Below are 21,311 nucleotides of genomic sequence, written 5' to 3' on the forward strand. Positions count from 1 at the left end.
TATAAAATTTAAGGTCATACTGTTTTTAAGTATACAGTTCTGTGGTGTTAAGTATACGCACAGAGTTGTGCAGCAGATCTCTGGTACTTTTTCATTTTGCAAAAGTGAAGGTCTATACCCACGAATAACAACCCTCTAGTTCCCTCTCCCTCCAGTCCCTGGCAATCACCATTCTGCTCCCTGTCTCTGAATTTGACTACCATAGTCATCTCATATAAGTGGAATTATACAGTATTTGTCCTTTTGGTTTTTTTGTTTGTTTTAAGATTTTATTTATTTGAGACAGAGAGAGGGAGAGTGTGCTCGATCACAAGCAATGGGGAGGGGCAGAGGGAGAGGGAGAAGCAGACTCCCCACTGATCCCAGGACCCCGGGATCATAACCTGGGCCGAAGGCAGACACTTAACCGACTGAGCCACCCAGGCGCCCCAGTATTTGTCCTTTTGTAACTGGCTTATTTCATACAGCGTGGTGTCCTTGAGGGCCATCCATGTTGTAATATGTATCAGAATTTTGTTTCTTTTTAAGGCTGGATAATATTCCATTGCATGTATAGGGCATATTTTGTTTATTCCTCCATCACGGGATACTTGGACTACTTCTATAATATGGCTATTGTAAATAATGCTGCAATAAACATAGGGGTGCGTACATCCTTTTGAATTAATGTTTTTGTATTCTTTGGGTAAATACCCCGTAGTGGAATTACTGAATCATATGGTAATTCTATTTTTAATTTTTTTTTTTTAAAGAATTTATTTATTTATTCAACAGAGATAGAGACAGCCAGCGAGAGAGGGAACACAAGCAGGGGGAGTGGGAGAGGAAGAAGCAGGCTCCTAGCGGAGGAGCCTGATGTGGGGCTCGATCCCGTAACGCCGGGATCACGTCCTGAGCCGAAGGCAGACGCTTAACCGCTGTGCCACCCAGGCGCCCCCTATTTTTAATTTTTTGAGGAGCCTCCATACTGTTTCCCACCGTGGCTGCACCAGTTTGCATTGCCCCCAACAATGCATGAGGGGTCCTTTTTTTCCACATCTTTGTTTCTTGTGTTTTTGATTTTAGCCATTCTGACAGGTGTGGGGTGATAGCTCATTATGGCTTTGATTTGCATTTCCTTGATGATGAATGATTTTCTCATGTATGTCTTCTTTGGAGAAATGTCTGTTCATGTCTTCTGCCCATTGTTTAATTTGGATTATTTGCGTTATTTTGGTTTTGAGTTGTATACAATTTGTGTTTTTTGGGGGGTAAGTGTAATTCCTTTCCTTTAGGCATATACAAACAGATATGAATCAGTATTCATATTTCCCCCCCTTTTTTTTTAACACAAAAGGTAATATATATACTCTAATGGACTCTGCTTTTTTCACTTAATAAAATAGCTTGGAGATCTTTCCATACCAATACACAGAAAGAGACTTCACTGTATTCTTACAGTTGCATAGTTTTCTATTATACATACGTGTCATGGTATATTTAACCACTCCCCTGAGTCTAGGGCTATTACAAGTTTTTATTACTGTTACCAATAATCCTACAATGAGTGGAGATAGCTCCATTTCCTTAAATTATGGCTTGGAAATTGCACTCAAGATAAAATATTTGGAATCTGGCATTGTGGGCAAGTTTTTCCAACTGTCCATAGAATTTTAAATGTGTCAATGAATCTTTTTTGGAATATATGCTTAAAGTAGGGAAATAGTTCACAACGAACTGTGTTCTTTGCCAGAACAAACTTAAATGTGTAAGAAAACTCAAATAATTAAAAATTATTTCAGCTTGGTGAACTCCTGAAAGATTGGCGACGTCTTAATGTTGCTATAACCAGAGCCAAACATAAACTGATTCTCCTGGGATGTGTGCCCTCACTGAACCGCTATCCTCCTTTGGGAAAGTTACTTCATCATCTAAAGTCGGAAAAATTGATATCCTTTTTGTTTTGCATATGGTCACATCTGTGCTATTGTGAGTACTTGATTTATGCACTTATCTAAATTAAAACTTAATGTTTTGTGTTCTCCATGGGCACATTTCAGAGACCTGATCCTACAAAGGAAAAAGAGAAAACAATTCACTGGAAGTAATTTTAAGCAAAAAGTGAAATAATAAAGGTGATGGAGAAGGATATTTTGTGAAGTGAGAAAGGAGAAGAAAAGGGACTTGATTTGCTGCCCTACGAGCAGGGTACATGTTTCCTAGAATGTATCTAGGGAAAGTGGTTACCCCTTCTGGTTCTTCTCACCCTAATTTATAACCCCCCCCTTTTTTTAATCTAGGAGAAAGCATGAAAATTTTAAAAAAATTAAGAGACTTAAAAAATAGAGAATTATTCCTTGTCAATTGTAGATTATGATTAAAATAAATCATCTTTAAAAAATTATATGAAGGTCTTTGGCTAAGATACATAAACCTTATTGTTTAAGTACATTATTATCCCTAGAATACCATAAAAATTTTTTTCAGCAGTCCTGTGAACCAAATTACAAAATGTTAAATAATGTCATAAACGTTTTTGTGCAATTCCATTTTTTGTAAAGTATATCTTCCTTAATTTATTTTACATCATGGATCTTCCATCAGAGGAACATGAAAGTCTTTGTCATGTATTGGGTGATTTTCAAAGAAGATAAAGCACTGATTTCCTTGATTTCTCAAACTGGTATATGGGATCTCCTCTAAATATTCCCTGTTGTTTGCAATTTGGATATGCTGTGAAAGCAGTGCCTGGTTAGACTGAGAAGATCACTTTTATCCCAAGGGTATGAAATGGTGTAAATGTACTTTATTGAGAGTTCCAGTTTTTTGTTTTATTTATTTATTTTTTCGTTATAATCTTGTTAAACAAAGTTCTATCACTGTGTAAAATTTAACACACTATTAATTTTTTCAGTATAGGTGTACCCAAAACTGAAAAGTCTATGTTTTGTATGTAGTATGAATGAATGTGTTTTTGTGTGACCTAGAAAGAGTTTGATAAATTTTTACCAGCTTTAATGATAGATTAACTTTTGGATCTGAGAAACTTTAAGTCTAAAATTTCAATACTGATTTGATTTTGTAGGTTTTTATCATATTTTGTTTATTTAAGAGATTAGGTAAAGAAAATCAATTCGTTTTTATCACTTGAGCACAATCTTGTGATGATGAGAACACAGGTGTGATTCTTTTCTGTGTTTTGAGGTCTGTGATTGAAAGGCCATTTTGCTGGGTTTTTCTCCTGACTGTTGCTTTTTGGTATAAGGTACATTTTCACTTTAAACCTAGGATTTTAAATTATTACTTATAAGTTGATTATTTCCAATTAATTTCTGATTCCCATTTCTCACTTGTTATTTTTAGTATTCAGTATTCTGCAGGTTTTGATATAAAAGAAAATTTTTTTTTGAGTTTTGTTTGCTGAATCGATGACAAATTAAAAAGGTATATCCCTATTTTCACCTATTGTTCATATGCCCCCTTTGTTTTGAGACACTACTCAGTTTTCTCAGTTTTTTTGAGTAAAGATATTTTTGTGAATCAGAATTACCTCTCAGTGCTTAGTTAAGCATATGGTGACCAATTTTAACCTCAGTGTATCTATCTTTGGTTGAGGGGGCAGATATTTCTTTCTCTCAAAGTTGTTTTTTCTTTTTTTGCATGAATGCAAAATATGTTAAAATTGTTGTTTCTACCTCACATGTGTTTTAAAAATTACTTGCAGTTTTTTTATTAAATAAATAGTTTTCTACTATTAGGCCTTACTGTGTCAGTTATTAATCTTGAATAATAATTAAGTTCAGAGTTGTCCAGCATTTTTTTCAAGTAGTTAAAAAGTCAAATGTTGATAATGTTCTAAAGCTGCATATAAGTACTGTTATAATAGCATAAAAATAAAAATCATTCTTTTGTCAGGGAAAAAAATCAGAAAAGGCTTGAAGGTAGCATATTAAAGTCTGGTGAAGACTGGGTAGAATTTCATAAATTGTAGTGGAGGAATAGACAAATCTAGATAGACGGTACAACAGATGGGAAAAGGAAAGGACATATACAGGGAACAGCAGAAATAATTACAAGAAATATACAGAGAAGTATTAGAGACCATGGGTTACAAACTATGTTTCCCAACCTGTTACTGGCACACGAAAGCAATTTTAATAGGTTGCAACAAGCTTTGTTTTCAATGGAATAGAGTAGAAAATATTAGGGTGTATCACATATAAAAAATACACAAAAGTGTACCCATATTCAATAGGTAGAAGATTTTGCTACAGTTGTTTTCAACGTCCTTTTCTTTTTTCCTTTGCTGAGATGTTTTAAAGCAAATTCTAGATATCATTTAATTTCACTGCTATACTTCAGTATGTGATGAGCTTTTAAAAAATAGTATTTTTGTTACATGATGATACTAGTAAGTTTAAAAACCCAGATTGTTAGCTTTAGTAAATCCAGGGCTCAGAATAGATTAATATTCCACTTAAACCCTGTTAATTTGGTTTAAACATAGACATTTAATTCCACTTCTGTTCAACATAAGGGGACTGGAGTATCCAGCAAATGTATATTTTGGAACTTAAGAATATCTACCTCAGAGGGAGAATTTATTTGTTTATTTATTTGCTTGCTTGCTTTAAATAAAACTGGTTTATTGCTGAATTAAATTTCTTTCCTACCTGTTACCTATGAAGTCACTGGGGGAAAAGCAATCTAGGAAATAAAGCTCTTTTCCTTTGTTCTCGTGGTTCTATAAATACATACTTAATTTTATTTGCTTTTTTAAATGCACGTAGAATACAAATACTTCCTTTTTTACCCATTGGAGAGAAGAAAAATGAACAAGTCAGTCATATTTCAATATTTAATAGCAAGATGGAAGGGGTTAGACTTGCAATGAGTTTTAGATTCCTTGCAACACTAAGAACCTCCTTTATTTTGAGCTTATGAAAATTGACCCTACTTTTGTATTGGTTCAAATTCTGGTTCCGTCACTTAGTTTTCCTGGTTATTTAACCTTTCAGAGTTTAGTTTAATCTGCAAAGTGGAGACAATTCCACCATCATGGGGTGGTTTTGAAAATGAAGAGATTTTGGCCTAGGAGCTGATGCACAATTGCATGCTCACTGATACTAGAGGGGGTATGAAAGATCAATGGTGAAAGGATAATGGGATAGTTGAAATTTGATCCTGTTCCACATCATTCACTAAAATCAATTCTGGGTGCAATAACAGGCCTAAATATGAAAGATAAAGCTTTGTAACCCTTTTTAAAAAAGATTTTATTTCCTACCCCTGAAACAAATAATACATTATATACTAAATTTTTAATAAGGATTTTATTTATTTTTAGAGAGAGCATGTGCAGGGGGAGGGGCAGAGGGTGAGGGAAAGGGAGAGACTCTCCAGCACACTCCCTGCTGAGTGTGGAGCCCAACAACAGGGTACTTGATCTCATGACCGCGAGATCATGACCTAAGCCAAAATCAAGAGTTGGTCACTTAACCTACTGAGCCACCCAGGCGCCGCGCCCATAAATTTAAAGAAAGACATACCTTATTTTCAGTTATTCTATTCTTAATTATATGCTCTAACGACTCTCTTAGACATTGGCATAAAGATATATGTACAACTTTGAAACACCTAAACCTGGAACTTCTCTTGGACGTGGATGATGTTGAACAAAAGAAACAAGTAACAAAATTTATAGTGTTATTCCATTTGTGAAAAGTTTATAAACAGACAAAAATAAATTGCATGGTTAGGGGCACATACTTGCAAGGAGAAAACAGAAAAGCAAGGAAACAATTCTCATAAAAGCTGGAATGGTATTTACTTCAAGGGCGATAGTGAATGGTGGCTAGGGACAGTTCCCAGGGAGGGTGGCTCTGTCCTGTGCTCAGTTGATCTGGTGGCAGTCACCCAGCTGTTCACTTTATAATGATTCTTTAAACTGTATGTAGAGAGCAAGATGGAGTCACTTATGTCAAGCAGGGGCCTGTGTCAAGCAATGATGCGCACTTAAGGGTACTGCATTAATCAGATATCCACCAAGACCAACACCAGCTGACCTTACCCCAGAACTGATAAGCTGAAGCAGAGGAGCTCTGCAGGGGCCCATGACTGATTAAATCCTTTTTTAAGGAGGGAGGATTTTTTAATTTTACAGGCCAGCAGGTATATTCTTTAAAAATTTTTTAAAATTTTAATTTTTTTACTATGTTCAGTTAGCCAACATATAGTACATCATAAGTTAAAAAGGAAGGATTTTTTAGCAAACTGTCAGACTTCTCAGACACCCTTTATGTCTGACCACTTAAAAAAAGCAGCTGCTGGGGCGCCTGGGTGGCTCCGCCGGCAGGGCATCTGCCTTTGGCTCAGGGCCTGCTCTCAGGGTCCTCTGATCGAGCCCCGCATCGGCTCCCTGCTCAGTGGGGAGCCTGCTGCTCCCTCTCTCTCTGCCTGCCACTCTCCCTGTTTGTGCGCTTGCGCGCGCTCCCTCTGTCAGATAAATAAAATCTTAAAAGAAAAGAAAAAAGGCAGCAGCTGCTGAAGGCTCTGCTTAATTGATGTCAGAACAGAACTGAGATCCTTCACTGCTGGAACATAATAAGCCTAAGAGCCTGGAGGTGACCCTGACGAGACCAGGGCCTTATCTGAACTGTGCACCCACAGACCGACTTCTTGTTTGGCTCCTTAACTTCCTACTCCCTGTTATCTTCTGTTGTGTGACTTGTCTTGTGTTCTGCTTTGTGTACCCAGGAAGAAGCCAAGTTAATCACGTGGTGAAATGTCGAGTTTGCAATCCTGAACCTGCTTTATAATTACGTTAACCTTGCTTTATGACTGAAGAAAGCTGGCATTCTGGGAAGACGCAACTCGTGCGTGCGCCTTCATAGCCTGCTCATTACAGTCTGTTTTCTACTTTTTTCTCCATGTATCATCACCTCACAGTAAAGAAAATGAAAAACCAAAAGAGGTAAAGAAACGTAAAACTATACTGGCCGAGGTGATGAAGAGAAAAACAGCCCCATTTTCATGAAATATCTCGGTCTTTCTAGCTCAGCCACTGTTTCAACAATTGCTAATCTAACTACGTAATAGTTTTCCCAAACCGAGACAGCTCAATCTAGTGTCATCTGACCACGAGGTTTTTTTTTTTTTTTCCTCTCCCTGATATGAGAAAAAATTAGCTTTATCACTACACGTCTGTCCCTTGATAAGTGCGGCCCTTCCCACTGCCGGTGTATTTACTAGTTTAAATTCGTGTTTGGGCTGCCTAGTTTCAGCAGATTTCTCCCCCGGTTCATTGCTTCAGGTTTTCTAAATTCCTTCGCTCACCTAAGACCTTATGAGGCGTGAAGGGAAGCGGTCAGGTGTATCGGATGAACCCCGCACGCCGCGCGGAGGAAAACGTTTGCACGTGGCTCGCCCCCCTTGGCAAAGCAGCCCCGGCGCCGCGGCGAAGCCCCGGGGTGAGAGGTCGGTGGTCCGACCAGGGCCCGGCCTCGGCTCCTCTCACACGAGGTCTCTTTCACGCTCCTCTTCCTCCTCCTTCCGGTCGGGCTGGACGCAAGGAGGCCTGGCGAGGGCGGGTTTCTCTCCTGCCGGTTGCGGGCCCCGCGGCCCCCCGCCCCACTCGCCGCGCCGCGGGACCGCCCGGGCGTCCTCCCGCCGCCGGGAGCGCTGTGGGCCGCGGCGGGCCTGGTGGCAGACGCCGTGGCGGCCGCCGCGCGCCTGAAGGGAGCTGCTGGCGGGGCCCAGGGCGTCCCCGCCGGATACCGCGCCGCCGCCGCCATGGGTAAGGGGAGCGGACTGAGAGCGGACCCCGCGCTCTCGGCCCGAGGCTGAAGGCCGCAGCCGGGCGAGGAGGACTGGTGGTGGTGGGCACCGAGGCCTGGGGTCGCAACTGGGGCCCGAACTGGGCCTGGGGCTGGGCGGGGGCAGCCGGGGACTCGGGGCGCCCGGGGTCGCCATGGCAACGCGCCCCTCCCCCCGTTCCTTCTGGTCCCCGCCCCGGTTCTAGGGCCTAATGGCCGAGGGCTCGTGGTTCGACGGCTTCCAAGGGGCGAAGACAGGGCCGGCCGGGGGGCCGTTCCTGGGTCGGTGGAACAGTCGGGGACGGGCGATGACTTTTCAGGTTTGGGGGTGGCGGAGGGAAGACGCGTCTCAGGTTTTGGCGTGGGTGCCCGACGCCGAGGGCGGGAGAGGTGCAGCGATGCCGCGCAGGACCCCGGGTGAGCCCTCCGCGGGGGTCCTTGGGCGCCCTGAGCCCTTTGGGCAGCCTTGCTGCGGGGAGGAAGGGAGGCAGGGAGGGGGCTCCAGGCCCGGGCAAGATGCGGGGACTGGCCCTTGGCCTTGTGGAGGCTGCGACCAGCAGGACACATCTGCGAGCCCGGGCGGGGCGCGGCCGGCGTGCAAACGCTCCTGGGGCGAGGAAGCTGCCGACCCCCAGCGCGGACCGGCCTCGGAGCCCCTGCAGATACGCCCTTTGTCTGCTTGTCGCATCGCAAGTCACGGATCTTAATGGGCACTGTTAGGAAAAATGAGGATTGGTACAGATTATGAAACATCAAGTGGTTCTGCCCCCCCCCCCGCCCGAAAAAAAGAGGGAATCATACCACGATGCAGATTTGAAGGAATGATGTGTGTGCAGATTTTCCACCAGTTAGCTTGGTCATAGCGATTGTGGCTGTTTGCATTTTTAGTTGCTTAGGATTCCGTGTCAGGCTTCGCGCTTAGCTGTCAGCTCAGAACTCGAATTGGGAACCCTGGACTTTTGTTCAGTGAAGGAAAAACAGTGAAGGAAAAAAAAAAAAAAAACCTTGGTTCACTTGGACTAGTAAATTTGCCAGTGATTATGAAACGTTATACTAAGTGCTTCATTTTTCTGCACTTCATTTTGTCATCTGTGTTTGCTGAAAATATTCCTGCCAGTCACAGCAGTGGTGAGAGTATGTGGGAACATCTGAATTTCTAAGTTAACTAAGGATGAAATTTGTGGGAAGGAAAAAAATAGCTTTTTGTGAATTGAAAATATAAATTACAAATCCGTTTTTTTTTAAGTACATCTATTAATTTTTGACTGAATCATCTGTGTGGAAGGGAAAGGAACTTAGATGTGAAACAGGACTGCTTTTATTACCTCCGGGAGAAGAAAGGAGTTATACAATACAGAATTACAGTTGCAATGAAAAAACAAGATGGAAAGAGGGTTAAAATGAGTGAAGGAACTGAATGGCTTCTCCTGTATTCCCTTATTTGTTGGTGTGTTTTAACCCATCGTGTCTATAGATGATATTGTAATCTTGGAATTGTAACCACCTTTTATTGCCAGTTTATTCTGAACATTTTTTGCCTTGAGATTCATCCTTGGACCATGCCTGCTGTCCACCTTTTGCCCGAGACTCTTCAATGTTATTTATCACTCCAATTTTATCTCCACAAATAGTCATTAAAAGAAAAAAAAAGCAAACTCCTTCTCTCTGAAGGGGTTTTTACTTTTTACTATTTTACTAAAGTAAAATAAATACCAAAAGATAATAACCAAGTTGCAGGGTCTTGAGAATAATTAATAAACTTTGTCTGCAGTGGGCATGGTAGTGTTCTGTGTGGTATATGTGAGAGAGACATAAAGAGAAGTTACCTAGGGGTATGGATTAGTTAGGAAGACTAATTTTTCAACCAAGAAAAAACAAAGCATTGTTGTTTTTATAGGGGAATGAAAGGGTTTGTGTATTTTTCAATGTCATGTCTTGCAAATGATGTTGGACTCCTTTCTTGTGCTTTCAGCTACAAAAGATCCCACAGCTGTAGAGAGAGCAAACTTGTTAAACATGGCTAAATTGAGTATCAAAGGACTCATTGAATCTGCTCTAAGCTTTGGCCGCACTTTGGATTCTGACTATCCCCCCTTGCAGCAGTTCTTTGTTGTTATGGAACATTGTCTGAAACACGGTCTTAAAGGTATCATGAGATTTTAAAAAACTAATTAAGTTTAGAATCCCACCATTTCCATCTTAAACATCCTTGAAAATGTGATAATTTGTTGAGGCCGTAATTGTTTACATTTAAAAATACTGGGTGGGTTGGCTTGGGGAGAGAACAGCCTACTGCTTTGTTTTCTAATAAATTGTCTTCAGAAAATGCCTGCTTAGTGTTTTGTAAAAACATTTGATTTTTCATTTTTTTCTCACTATAATCTGAATTGATTTCTATTTTCTAGGACAATTATAGAGTTATTTAAAAAATTTTAAGCTTAGTGATTCCAATATGAAGTCTTATTACTAGTTTGAGTCCTATTGAACAAACACATTAAAATGTTGAAATATAAACCTCCTTGGCCCCCTGTAATGTACAAGAAAGATTATCTTTCAGGTTGGATTATTGTAGAAATGTTATCACCTCCTGGAAATGATGATAATATTGGATATTTTCTTCTACACAGTTGACACTGGTTTATCGTTGCATGTAAAATGTTTACATGAGATTTAGTTATTTAACATACGTTGTGTAGTAACTGTTCTTTTACTTATTGTAAAAACAGCTATTGGTAGTTTTGGTGTCTAGTTCTTTTGAACAGCTGTGTGGAGGGCTATGTAAGAGTTTATACCAAATTGACTATTCTAACGCTAAAAGAAGCTTCGTTCCTTGTGGGTGTACTAGGGACCCGGGTAAGTTGGGAAGGCCAGAAGTTCTGACTCAGGTACATGAGAGTGGGGGTAAATGTAAACAGCACAAAAGGAGATTTACATAAACATGGTTTTAATAAAGTGTACTTCAAATTTTAATAAAGTGTACTGCCAAAGGAGCCTTGGCATCAAAATTTGAGAAACCCTATGTGATGTCATTAAGGTACTCATTTCTTTTTTTTTAATTAAAATTTTTTATTGAGCTATAATTAACATACTAGTTTCAGGTGCACAACATAGTGATCTGATATTTTTATGTATTGAGAAATGATCAGCACAATAAATCTAGTTGATAATCCATCACCATACATAGTTAAAATTTTTTTCTTATGAACTCCTGAGATTTACTCTCTTAGTAACTTTCACACATACAACAGTATTATTAACTGTGGTCATCATGCTGTGCATTACGTCCTTATGACCTATTTATTTTATACCTGGAAGTTTGTATCTTTTGACCGCCTTTACCCATTTCCTGTACCCGTATCCTCTGCCAGCCATCAGTCTGTTCCCTGTATTTGAGTTTGGTTTTTGTTTTGTTTCTTTAGATTCCACTATTTCTTTAATTGAAGACAAAGTAATTTTTTAAAAATTATATAAATAATAGTGAAATCTACTCTTGTTGTACATGAATCAAACAACGTAGAAGCAAAAACCCTTTCCTTCATTCTCTTCCATTCATCTCCCTGAAGGGAATCCTTGTCATTCTTCTAGCTCTTTTCCATTTTTTTTTTTTTTTATAATAGAGTACTTTTTTTTTTTAAGAGTTTTTATTTATTCGACAGAGAGAGAGACAGCCAGCGAGAGAGGGAACACAAGCAGGGGGAGTGGGAGAGGAAGAAGCAGGCTTCCAGCAGAAGAGCCTGATGTGGGGCTCGATCCCAGAATGCTGGGACCACGCCCTGAGCCGAAGGCAGATGCTTAACGACTGAGCCACCCAGGCGCCCCTCCATTTTTTTCTTTTATTCTGCATAGAATTATGCTATAAGTATTATTATTCTCTGACTTTGTTTAAAAAAATTGATGATATGGTTTGGAGATCTTTCCATTTACATAGAGGTCTTTATCACATTTTTAATGGCTCTATAAAATTTCATAGTATATGTATACCAAAACTTACTTAACTGCCCTCTTAACGTACCCTTAGGTTGTTCCCAATTTTTTATTATTAAAATTGTGCTGTTAGAACATCTTTGGGTGTATGTGTTTGTATAGTTGTTCTTTAGGATAGGGTTCCTAGGAGTAGAATTACTGGGTCAAAGGGTATAGGCACCTGGCCTCTATGAAGGCTTCATGGATTTATCAAGCATCAGTGGATGTTAGTGTTTTTCCCCACATTTTTGCCTACTCTTGGTATTATCAGTTTCTGCTTCTTTCAGTACATCAGGAACTCACCAGTCTGATCTAACAACCTTAAGGGTTTTTTGTTTTATTTTAGTTTTTTTAATTTTTAAAAACAAATTTTTTTTATTTTAGTTTTAAGTTTTAATTTGCTTTTTGAAAACCTTTTAATCTTTGTTTTCTCTTGGGCTGCAGAAGTGGAATTTGCTAAACGATGGCCAAATAGTTAAATTTAAACTCTTACCTGAGTTTATTTTCCTTTACTTCACAAAATATCATAAGGCATGTCCTAACAGTCCTATCATAGGCTTGTCTTGATGAATCATTATGAAGCTACTTTGTGCTGATTGACTGTTTTCCCCCAAGGAAAAATTGCCTATCTTGGTGATTGTCCTTGGGTGGTGGGTTGATAGGCACCCTTGATCTGCCGCAGATCTGGTCAGTATTAAGGAAGAAATGTATAGTGATTTCATGTTTTTATATTACCCGATTCTCAGAATAAAATTAGTCACAGTTTTTCATGTTAAAAGTAAAATACCTTTTTTTTGTCCTTGGTTTACTTAATAAAGATCAACGTGCTAGGGCTGCCAGTTTTCATTTTGGTACTGGTAAAGACTAAGGCCAATTGTTTTTTTACTTTAATTACCTGCCTGCATATTTCTGATAAGGAAGAATGGCCAAGATGCATATTTCTTTTCTTTCTTTTCTTTCTTTCTTTCTTTCTTTTCTTTCTTTTCTTTCTTTCTCCTTTCTTTCTTTCTTTCTTTCTTTCTTTCTTTCTCTCTCTCTCTCTCTCTTTCTTTCTTTCTTTGCATTTTTTTGATAAGGAAAAATATCAGGATCCTGATGAACAGGTTCCTGATCAACAGGGCTGTGTAGTGATAAGAGAGGAAGGTCTCTGAATAATTGTATTTTAAGTTAGAAATGTTGAAACTAAATATTTAAAAGGAAGTTATTATAATTTTATATGTTGAAGTTGTATGCATTATATATACCTTTTTTTGGTTTTTTCAGTAAGAAAATCATTTTTGAGTTATAACAAAACTATCTGGGGCCCCTTGGAACTGGTGGAGAAGCTGTACCCAGAAGCAGAGGAAATAGGAGCCAGTGTCCGGGATTTACCTGGACTTAAGTAAGTAAGCTTATTCCTTGTTCATTTCTAACCGCAGAAGTATATTTACTGTTCCTTAAAAGTACTTCACACTCTATTATCTTCTCTCAGCCTTAAGTAGCCTTCTTCCATTCTCTCCTAATAAAATTCTTTCTTTATGGCTCAGTTCAAATTTCATTTCCTTTATGAAATTTTTCTTAGTCCCTTCAGTAAGAATTAACTGCTTTTCCTTTTATACCCTATCACTATATTCACTCTTTTATTATATCACTTCAGTTCTACATTGTATTGCAGGAAGCTGCAGGTCCCTTTAAGATAGGATGTATCAATTATGCATTTCTGTTTCCTGAGTGTTAAGCTAGTTTGCAGTAGTAAGCTAGTTGGCAGCCAGTAACTATTTGTGAAGATTGATTTACACTAAATCCAGGGCAAAGGCTCAGGAGACTTGAATTCTCAGATAAGTCGTTTATATATATGGGGCTTGTCAAACTACTTTTCTTTCTCTGAAAATTGGGATAGTGTCACCTGCCCATTTCACTAGACAAATATACATAAAATGTTATAAAAGCTGAATAAAGGTATAAAGTGTTGTTAAGGCTACGTTCTTATGCTTTCCTTTAGTTTATCTTAATTCTTGTGAATGAGATAACCTTTTTTCCATAGCATTTTCTGTCAGATTACCAGTTTGCTTTCTCTTAGCTTTATAATTGAGGGTTTTACATGTTTTCTTTTCTTTCTTTCTTTCTTTTTTTTTTTTTATCTTTGCTCTTGAGAGAGCGCCTGCACACGAGCAGGGGGAGGGGCAGAGGGAGAAGCGGACTCCCTGCTGAGCTGGGAGCCCAATGTATATTGGATCCCAGGACCCTGGGATCATGACCTGAGCTGAAGCAGATGCTTAACTGACTGAGCCATCCAGGTGCCTAAGGGTTTTACATGTTGTAGGGAATATGATAGTGTTTTCTGGCTGTTAACATAATATCCAAGTATTTCCAGGTTGTATTTAATTGAATGATAAAAGTAAATGGCTACTATTTATTAAGCAGTGTCTCGGTATAAAATACTTGGCTTACACGAATTATCTCATTTAGTGCTTACATCAGTCTTACAGGGTAGAGATTATTATAATAATTGCATAGATGTAAAAATAACTGTTAACTCCTCTGACTTTTAATAAATGGCAGAGCCAGGATTCAAACCCAGTTTTTAAGTTTTATTTTACTGATTATTATTTTTGTAAGTAATCTCTCCACCCAATGTGGGGCTTGAACTCATGACCCTGAGATCAAGAATTGCATGCTTGACTGAGTGAGCCAGCCAGATGTCCCTCAAACTAGTTTTTATTTTTTTTATTTTTTAAAAGATTTAATTTAGTTATTTGATGGAGAGAGCACAAGAAGGCAGAAGGAGGGGGCGAAGCAGGCTCCCTGCCGAGCAGAGAGCCTGTCTCGGGGCTCGATCCCAGGACCTTGGGATCATGATCATGACCTGAGCTGAAGGCAGACGCTCAACTGACTGAGCCACCCAGGCGCCCCAAACCTAGTTTTTAGAGTTAAATAGCAAGTGATGTTCACGGTTGCTGTTTCTTATAATGGTATATTGGGTGTAGTGATTTTTAGCAAAAACAGAAGAAAAAGGGAATTCTAACTCTTAAAAAGATAAATATAAGAAGGGGCGCTGGCTGGCTCAGTTAGTAGGGCATGCCACTCTTCATCTCGGAGTTGTGAGTTCAAGCCCCATGTTGGGTATAGAGATTACTCTAAAAATAAAATCTTAAACAGAAATATAAGATTTGGTCGTTTTAATATGAAAATACATGTTCGTATTGTTTTTAAAAAGCCTAATTTTTCAAAAGTAAAAAAGGTTCTCTGAAGAATGTTATTCATTCAACTGCTAAACCATAAGCAGCTCATTAGCTGTTAGTAGTGAAGATGAACTTACCTCCCACACTACATGCCAAAACGTTCTTTGTAGAAGAAAACATAAAAGTGTGAATGCTATCTTTCTGTTTGAAAAACTATACATATTCTGTAAAAGTTGCTTTTACTTTTTCTAAATGATAGAACTTGGATAAGAGGTATGAGATTGAATTTTTTAAGGACTATCTCATAGAGAAACATTTGAAAAATAACAAGCAGCCTGGTGATTTCTCTCTTTTTGATTACCAGCTTGGTGCCCTCCTAGCTTTGTTATGATTTTAAAAATTCAGATATAATGTCAGTTACTTTTTGAATGCATTATACTGCTTTGATGCATTTTGCATACCCCCTTTTTTTTTTTTTACCTTTTTTTTTTTTTTTTTTAAAGTAACCTCCATGCCCACTGCGGGTCTTGAACTTACAACCTGCAGATCAAAAATCACATGCTGTACTGACTAAGCCAGCCAGGCGCCCCTTGCATATTCATCTTTAGATGGTTAAGCCCATTCGGTCAAAATATTTCTTGTAGAGATAATCCTCAGTATTTAGAAAGTCATTTCTTCCAAGGCATAAAATGGTCCCTTGATGTTCTGTAGGTGCAGGTTTACCTTAGAGACTTAAATAGCTCCCAGGGGTTGGTTTGCATGCCCCAAGAGCCGGCTTAAAACTGTAGAAACAAACCAAACAAAAACCTGTAGAAACAAAGACAAAGCCATGATAAATTGCAGTTTTCCTTTACTAATATGGACCTTGACAGGAGTAGAATATGTAGTCTCTTATTATATATGGACTGGGCCTATCTTCTGACCAGTTGGTTTTGCTTTTTAGGACCCCCCTGGGTCGTGCAAGAGCGTGGCTTCGATTAGCCCTCATGCAAAAAAAAATGGCTGATTACCTGCGTTGCTTAATTATTCAGAGGGATCTCTTAAGGTTAGTACCATTAAATCATGTTCATTTCCATTTTTAAAATTTCATTTATATCCTGTTTTCCAAGAAGAATTAAAGATGGAGTTCAAAAGGATACATAAAATACAATAAGATGGCATAAAAAAGCAACGTGAGAGAGAAAATCATGTAGGGACATAATGTGGATCAGGAACTAGCCTAAAAACTGAATACCATAAACTTTGTATTGACAAGTAAGAGGAAAATTAATTTATATGTTGAATTTCTAAGCTAGTTTTATTTTTTTTCTAAATTACAGTTAATTCTGTGAATAAAAACCTGTATTGGGATTTGAGGCTTTAACTCGACAGCTTTCTTTTTCTTTTTTCTTTTATTTATTAATATTTTTAGAGATGGGGATTGGGGGGGCTACTGAGCGGGAGAGAGAGAATCCTAAGCAGACTCCATGCTCAGCGCGGAGCCCACGTGGGGCTCAGTCTCACAACCCTGAGATCATAATCTGAGTCATAATCAACAGTTTGATGCTTAACCAACTGAGCTATCCAGGCGCCCCCAGGTTTCTTTTTAGATCCTGAATGTCTAAACTATTGCTTTGGCCATATTGTGGGCACTTTTTAAGCTGTCAGTTTAAACTGAAGGCTAGTGAGTGCTGGCAATTAAGTGGCACAGTGAAAATGACTGGAAAACATTAACTTGTTATTGTTAGTTGACATCATGCTGAGGCTGATGGGAAGTTGAGTTTATAAATCGTCTGGTCTATGCACTGATTTAGACATCTCGATTTCAGAGATAGACCTTATCCTACGGACCATTCATTGTTTAACTTTGAAGCTTTTTACTTAACAGAGAATGGATTTATCCTTTTGAAAAATGTAATACTAATACATAGCTGTGATAACACCCCCATTGAAAATTTTGTTTTCAGTATTAACTTCTTGAGTAAATTGCCTTCATATTATAAATAAATAAATAAATAAAAGGCCAGATGTTTAAGACAGACTTTCAAAGTACAGTAACCAGTTGTTAATGGGAATGGCCCATAGCATGGGCCTGTCTGTTTGTCCTTGATCTCTAGGAGTGCCTGTCTGATGTTCTGGAGAATCTGGTCATTTTCGGTAGTACTTAGGACTCCGGTTGTACATTTTGGTTTTCCCATTTGTTAAATGAGAACGACCATTCTTTAAGCACCAGCAATTTCTCAATAATATTGTGAAGGTCAATTAAAGTTATTAAATAATGTACGTGGGGCTTCTTGAGGAAGGCATGAGACAGTGATAATTAATTCTATGAATACATAATTGTCAAGGCTTAGTTTTTAGACTGTCCTGTTTCACAAGTCTCTTGTTTGAACATTTTTTTAGAATATAGATGTCCATAAGTATCCTTAATCAATGATTATTAAGAACACATGCAATATACTTATCAGATACACTGATCTGAACATGGGCTTTGGAATGTTTCATATGTTCCTTCCCTACCTTAGTTTTCATCCCAAGATTCTTAATAAATCCAAAAGTCAACTCTAATAAAAAGTATTATAATCAAATCAGTAACAGTCACTATGTTTTCTGAGAGTCCCAGACATTCCAGGCCTCAGTGATGTCTCTTTATCTTTTGATCTATATCTCTTTGCTTCTCTTTTTTTCTCTCAAAATTCCTTTTCCTCTTTCATCTCCTTTAGTCCCATTCTTTTATCTTGTTTATATGGACATTAACATTTCAAAATGTTTAAGTTATTCACATATAGAAAGGCTAATTTGAAGAGACCGAATTTGTAAGGGTTCCATGTTTATATATATTATGGGGCTGAGATTTTAAAATTTAGTGTTTGAAGTAAGTTTGTGTTTTAAGGCTTTTATTTTAATTTCCACAGTGAATTTTATGAGTATCATGCACTAATGATGGAAGAAGAAGGAGCAGTAATTGTTGGGCTGCTGGTTGGCCTGAATGTGATAGATGCCAACCTGTGTGTAAAGGGAGAAGATTTAGACTCACAAGTAAGTGAAAGTAACTCATACCAAATGCAGAGCGTTTTTAGTTTGCACTGTTCCTCTTGGATCTATTTGTAAACAGTGCTGTTAAACACTAAAGAAAAATTAAGAACGAAATTCAGTTGCATGTTAAATGTATTTCTAATATTTCTCCCCTTTAACTAAAAATAACATGATTTACTTTAGGTTGGAGTGATCGATTTTTCCATGTATTTAAAGAATGAAGAAGATATTGGAAATAAAGAAAGGTATGATTTTCATAAGTTATTTCACATGTTGTATTTTTTATGTGGCTTTTTACAAATCACCCTGAGGTCCATCTATTGATAATGTATTTTTTTGTTTTTGTTTTTTTGACAGTGTAGTTTTTATTTCCTTATTTTGTGTGTAGTTCCTGGTTTGTTTTATTTCGCTTCCATATACAGGTTTTACAAAGCAAAAATCACAAAGAAGAGGGCGGCTTTAGTATGAAGTATAGCCTTTGGTCACACTTGTAGTTCCTTAGATCCATTTTATTTTTATTTGATTTTAATTTAATTTAATTATTTTTTTGGAAGATTTTATTTGACAGGGAAAGAGAGTTAGAACATGGGGGCGCCTGGGTGGCGCAGTCATTGGGCGTCTGCCTTTGGCTCAGGGCGTGATCCCAGCGTTCTTGGATGGAGCCCCACATTAGGCTTCTCCGCTAGGAGCCTGCTTCTTCCTCTCCCACTCCCCCTGCTTGTGTTCCCTCTCTCACTGGCTGTCTCTCTGTCAAATGAATAAATAAAATCTTAAAAAAAAAAAAAAAAAGAAAGAAAGAAAGAGGAAACATGTACAACCAGGGGGAGGGGCAGAGGGAGAGGGAGAAACGGGCTCCCCACCAAGCAAAGAGCTGGATGCAGGGCTCGTTCCCAGGGCCCTGGGATCATGACCTAAGCTGAAGGCAGAAGCTTAACCAACTGAACCACTCAGGCGCCCCTGAGACCCATTTTAATAGCTGGCTGTGTGTGTGTGTGTAAAAGAGATGAAAGCTCGTTACTCACAAGCTTACAAATGCTGGTTTATTCCAAGATCTGTGTTTAAATTTAAAATATTCTAAATAAGAGAAAGGATGATTATGTAGCATAATAAAGGTGCTAGCTATTGCTACAGTGGCAATCATATCACAAATGTATCACATTAACATGTACACCTTAAATTTATAGTTATATGTCAAATGTATTTTAATAAAAAATACTGATGCAAGAGAGTTCTTAAATATACTTTTTAATGGTATGAAATAGATTACTTGCTAATACTAAACGTAACAAAGGTTAGAATTAGTACACAGCCTACTGTTCTGTTATTATAAAGATTCTTGAATTTTATTTTAAAGGCAAGATAGTGTTTTTTGCCATCGTGGTTTTACACTAATTTTAGATGATGTAGACATTTTTTTGGTCGTCTGGTAAACACCCTTCCAACTGACACAAAGCTTCTTTTCCCACTCTTTAGGAATGTTCAAATTGCTGCCATATTAGACCAGAAGAATTATGTTGAAGAATTAAATAGACAACTGAAGTAAGTATTATGGATACTTGGGTATTTGTGACTATTGTCTTAGAGGTTTTCTTCACCCTTTTCAGATCTGCTTTACCCTCTTCCTTCCTACTAAACATATTTGAGAAAGGGTTAAGGAAATAGAGAATGGAAATTAAGAATACAGAGAATTATTGGAGATCATTCATTTTCAAAAAATGAAAGTCAGATTTTCAAATAGAACCTTTGGAGAATTTAAAGATAGAATTTCTGGGGAGGGGTCAAAAAAAATAAAGACAGAATTTCAAACTTATCCCTGTATCCTTGAGAAGAAAAGACTAGATAGGATGGAAGTTTATGTCATTTTCATGGTTCACAAATTTATTTTTCCTACTTCAAAGAGCTTCATGTGTAAATGTGGCTGTCGCCTCCCATGGTGGGCGTTTTTCCCTTATAGTGTCACCTGGGCATTGACGCTGTTAGTGAATACTTAGAAGAATTTCTGAGATCTGTGAGTAAAATAGTATAGTGCAGTTCTGACTAATAGAAATGTGAGTCATATAGATAATTTAAAATTTTTAGTAACATTAAAAAGGTACAAAAGAAACATGAAATTAATTTAAAAATACATTTTATTTAACCCAGTGTACCCAAAATATCATTTCAACATGTAATCAATATAAGAATTATTCATGAGATAGTTTGTTCTTTCTTCATATTGTCTTCACAATCCAATGTGTATGTTACAGTTATAGTACATTTTAGTTTGCACTAGATGGCACAGGTATAGTGAATAATATTTGCTACAGAGTTAGAAATGGACTGTTTCCATTAATTAAAATGAATAATTAGCAAAAATGGCTATCTCTGGGTGATAGGATTATGAATAATTTCTCTTTTATTCTTTATACTTTTCTGATTTTCTAAGTTTCCTTCAATAGAAAATAAAATTAAACATTTTCTCATTTTAGAAAAAGATACTAAGAAGCTGTAACTCTTGCTTTCTCTGAAGTTGGAAAGATAGGAGATACCTTGTATCATTGTCTTTTTTTTTTTAAATCATGGAGTTTTAATAGATGTCATAGGAAATATATGTATATATTTGTATTTTGCAATTTGTAACTCTGAGGTTATATTTCTAATTGCAACTTTGTATTGCTTATTTACTTACTGTTAGAGCTTTATTTGCTTTGGGGAACAGGTAATATTTTCACAGAGTTTAAACTTCAAAAGGAACATGAAAAAAAAGCCTCCCTCTTCCCTGATCTCCAACCACCTGGTTTCCCTCTTTGGGAATAATTAATAGGTTTTTGTGTATGCCTCCAGGGATACTTCATACAAATAGACAAGAATATGCATATATTTTCTTAAAGTTCTCACCTTCCTCTCAGTTTTTTACACATAAAGTAGCATAATTTTTACACTATTCTGTACTTCACTGTTTTTACTCAAAAGTTTATCTTAGAGTCTGTTCCATTTGGTTCAAGGAGTTTTCTCATTCTCTTTTAAATTATGTATATTGAATCATTTACAGCAGTATTAGTGCCTTACTTTTGTACATTTTACGGGTTTAAAAATTTTTCATTATTTTTCCAGTTAGAATGTTTTTGTATATTTCGAGTATTTAAACAAAATATAGAACACAGATAAAGAAAAAAAGTAGAACTCAAATATCATCCCTCATTCAAAGAAAACTATTGAGGGTTTATGTTCAAAGGTCTTTTTTGATTAATATTTTGATTCTCACATAAAGGTAGGACAGAATTATTGTCTGATTTATAGGTAAGGAAACTGAAGCTTAGAAAGGTTTTACAACTTTCAGGTGACACAGTTAGAAAGTAGAAAAGCAGGAACTCTTAACTTTGGACCTCTGTCTATTAGT

At 37.6% G+C, this 21,311-nt stretch overlaps 3 protein-coding genes across 11 annotated transcripts in view; 2 read left to right on the forward strand and 1 right to left on the reverse strand.

The window, feature by feature from the left end:
* DNA2 (DNA replication helicase/nuclease 2) overlaps positions 1-3,733 on the forward strand; it is a 55,443-nt gene extending 51,710 nt beyond the window's left edge. For all 4 annotated transcript variants that reach the window (XM_057308836.1, XM_026504337.4, XM_048218852.2 and 1 more), the window contains 2 exons: positions 1,782-1,928; positions 2,565-3,733. In XM_057308836.1, coding sequence (XP_057164819.1) covers positions 1,782-1,928; positions 2,565-2,633 — 216 coding nt within the window. In that variant the 3' untranslated portion in view covers positions 2,634-3,733. The remainder of the gene's footprint in view (positions 1-1,781; positions 1,929-2,564) is intronic.
* A 1,100-nt stretch (positions 3,734-4,833) lies between these two features.
* On the reverse strand, positions 4,834-8,753 carry LOC130543076 (translation initiation factor IF-2-like). The gene is made up of 2 exons (XM_057308842.1): positions 8,595-8,753; positions 4,834-8,506 (listed from the first exon to the last, which is right to left on the reverse strand). Exon 2 carries the CDS (start codon positions 8,358-8,360, stop codon positions 7,323-7,325), a length of 1,038 nt encoding a protein of 345 aa, XP_057164825.1. The 5' UTR covers positions 8,361-8,506; positions 8,595-8,753; the 3' UTR covers positions 4,834-7,322.
* Positions 6,761-21,311, forward strand: part of RUFY2 (RUN and FYVE domain containing 2) — a 47,184-nt gene continuing 32,633 nt past the window's right edge. The window contains exons 1-7 of one of the 6 annotated variants that reach the window (XM_057308838.1): positions 6,761-6,952; positions 9,766-9,939; positions 13,020-13,137; positions 15,861-15,962; positions 17,812-17,935; positions 18,116-18,177; positions 19,406-19,471. In XM_057308838.1, the coding sequence (XP_057164821.1) occupies positions 9,810-9,939; positions 13,020-13,137; positions 15,861-15,962; positions 17,812-17,935; positions 18,116-18,177; positions 19,406-19,471 (602 nt within the window). In that variant the 5' untranslated portion in view covers positions 6,761-6,952; positions 9,766-9,809. Of the gene's footprint in view, positions 6,953-7,536; positions 7,775-7,947; positions 8,114-9,765; positions 9,940-13,019; positions 13,138-15,860; positions 15,963-17,811; positions 17,936-18,115; positions 18,178-19,405; positions 19,472-21,311 lie in introns of those variants that run through there. The other 5 variants (XM_026504328.4, XM_057308839.1, XM_048218854.2 and 2 more) reach the window with 5 other exon arrangements.

The sequence above is a fragment of the Ursus arctos genome, unplaced genomic scaffold (assembly GCF_023065955.2).
Source record: "Ursus arctos isolate Adak ecotype North America unplaced genomic scaffold, UrsArc2.0 scaffold_7, whole genome shotgun sequence".
Classification (NCBI taxonomy): domain Eukaryota; kingdom Metazoa; phylum Chordata; class Mammalia; order Carnivora; family Ursidae; genus Ursus; species Ursus arctos.

What these genes read in the sequence shown, in the direction of transcription:
- LOC130543076 (XM_057308842.1), bottom strand. Translation starts at nt 8,360, where the DNA reads ATGTGTCCTGCTGGTCGCAGCCTCCACAAGGCCAAGGGCCAGTCCCCG.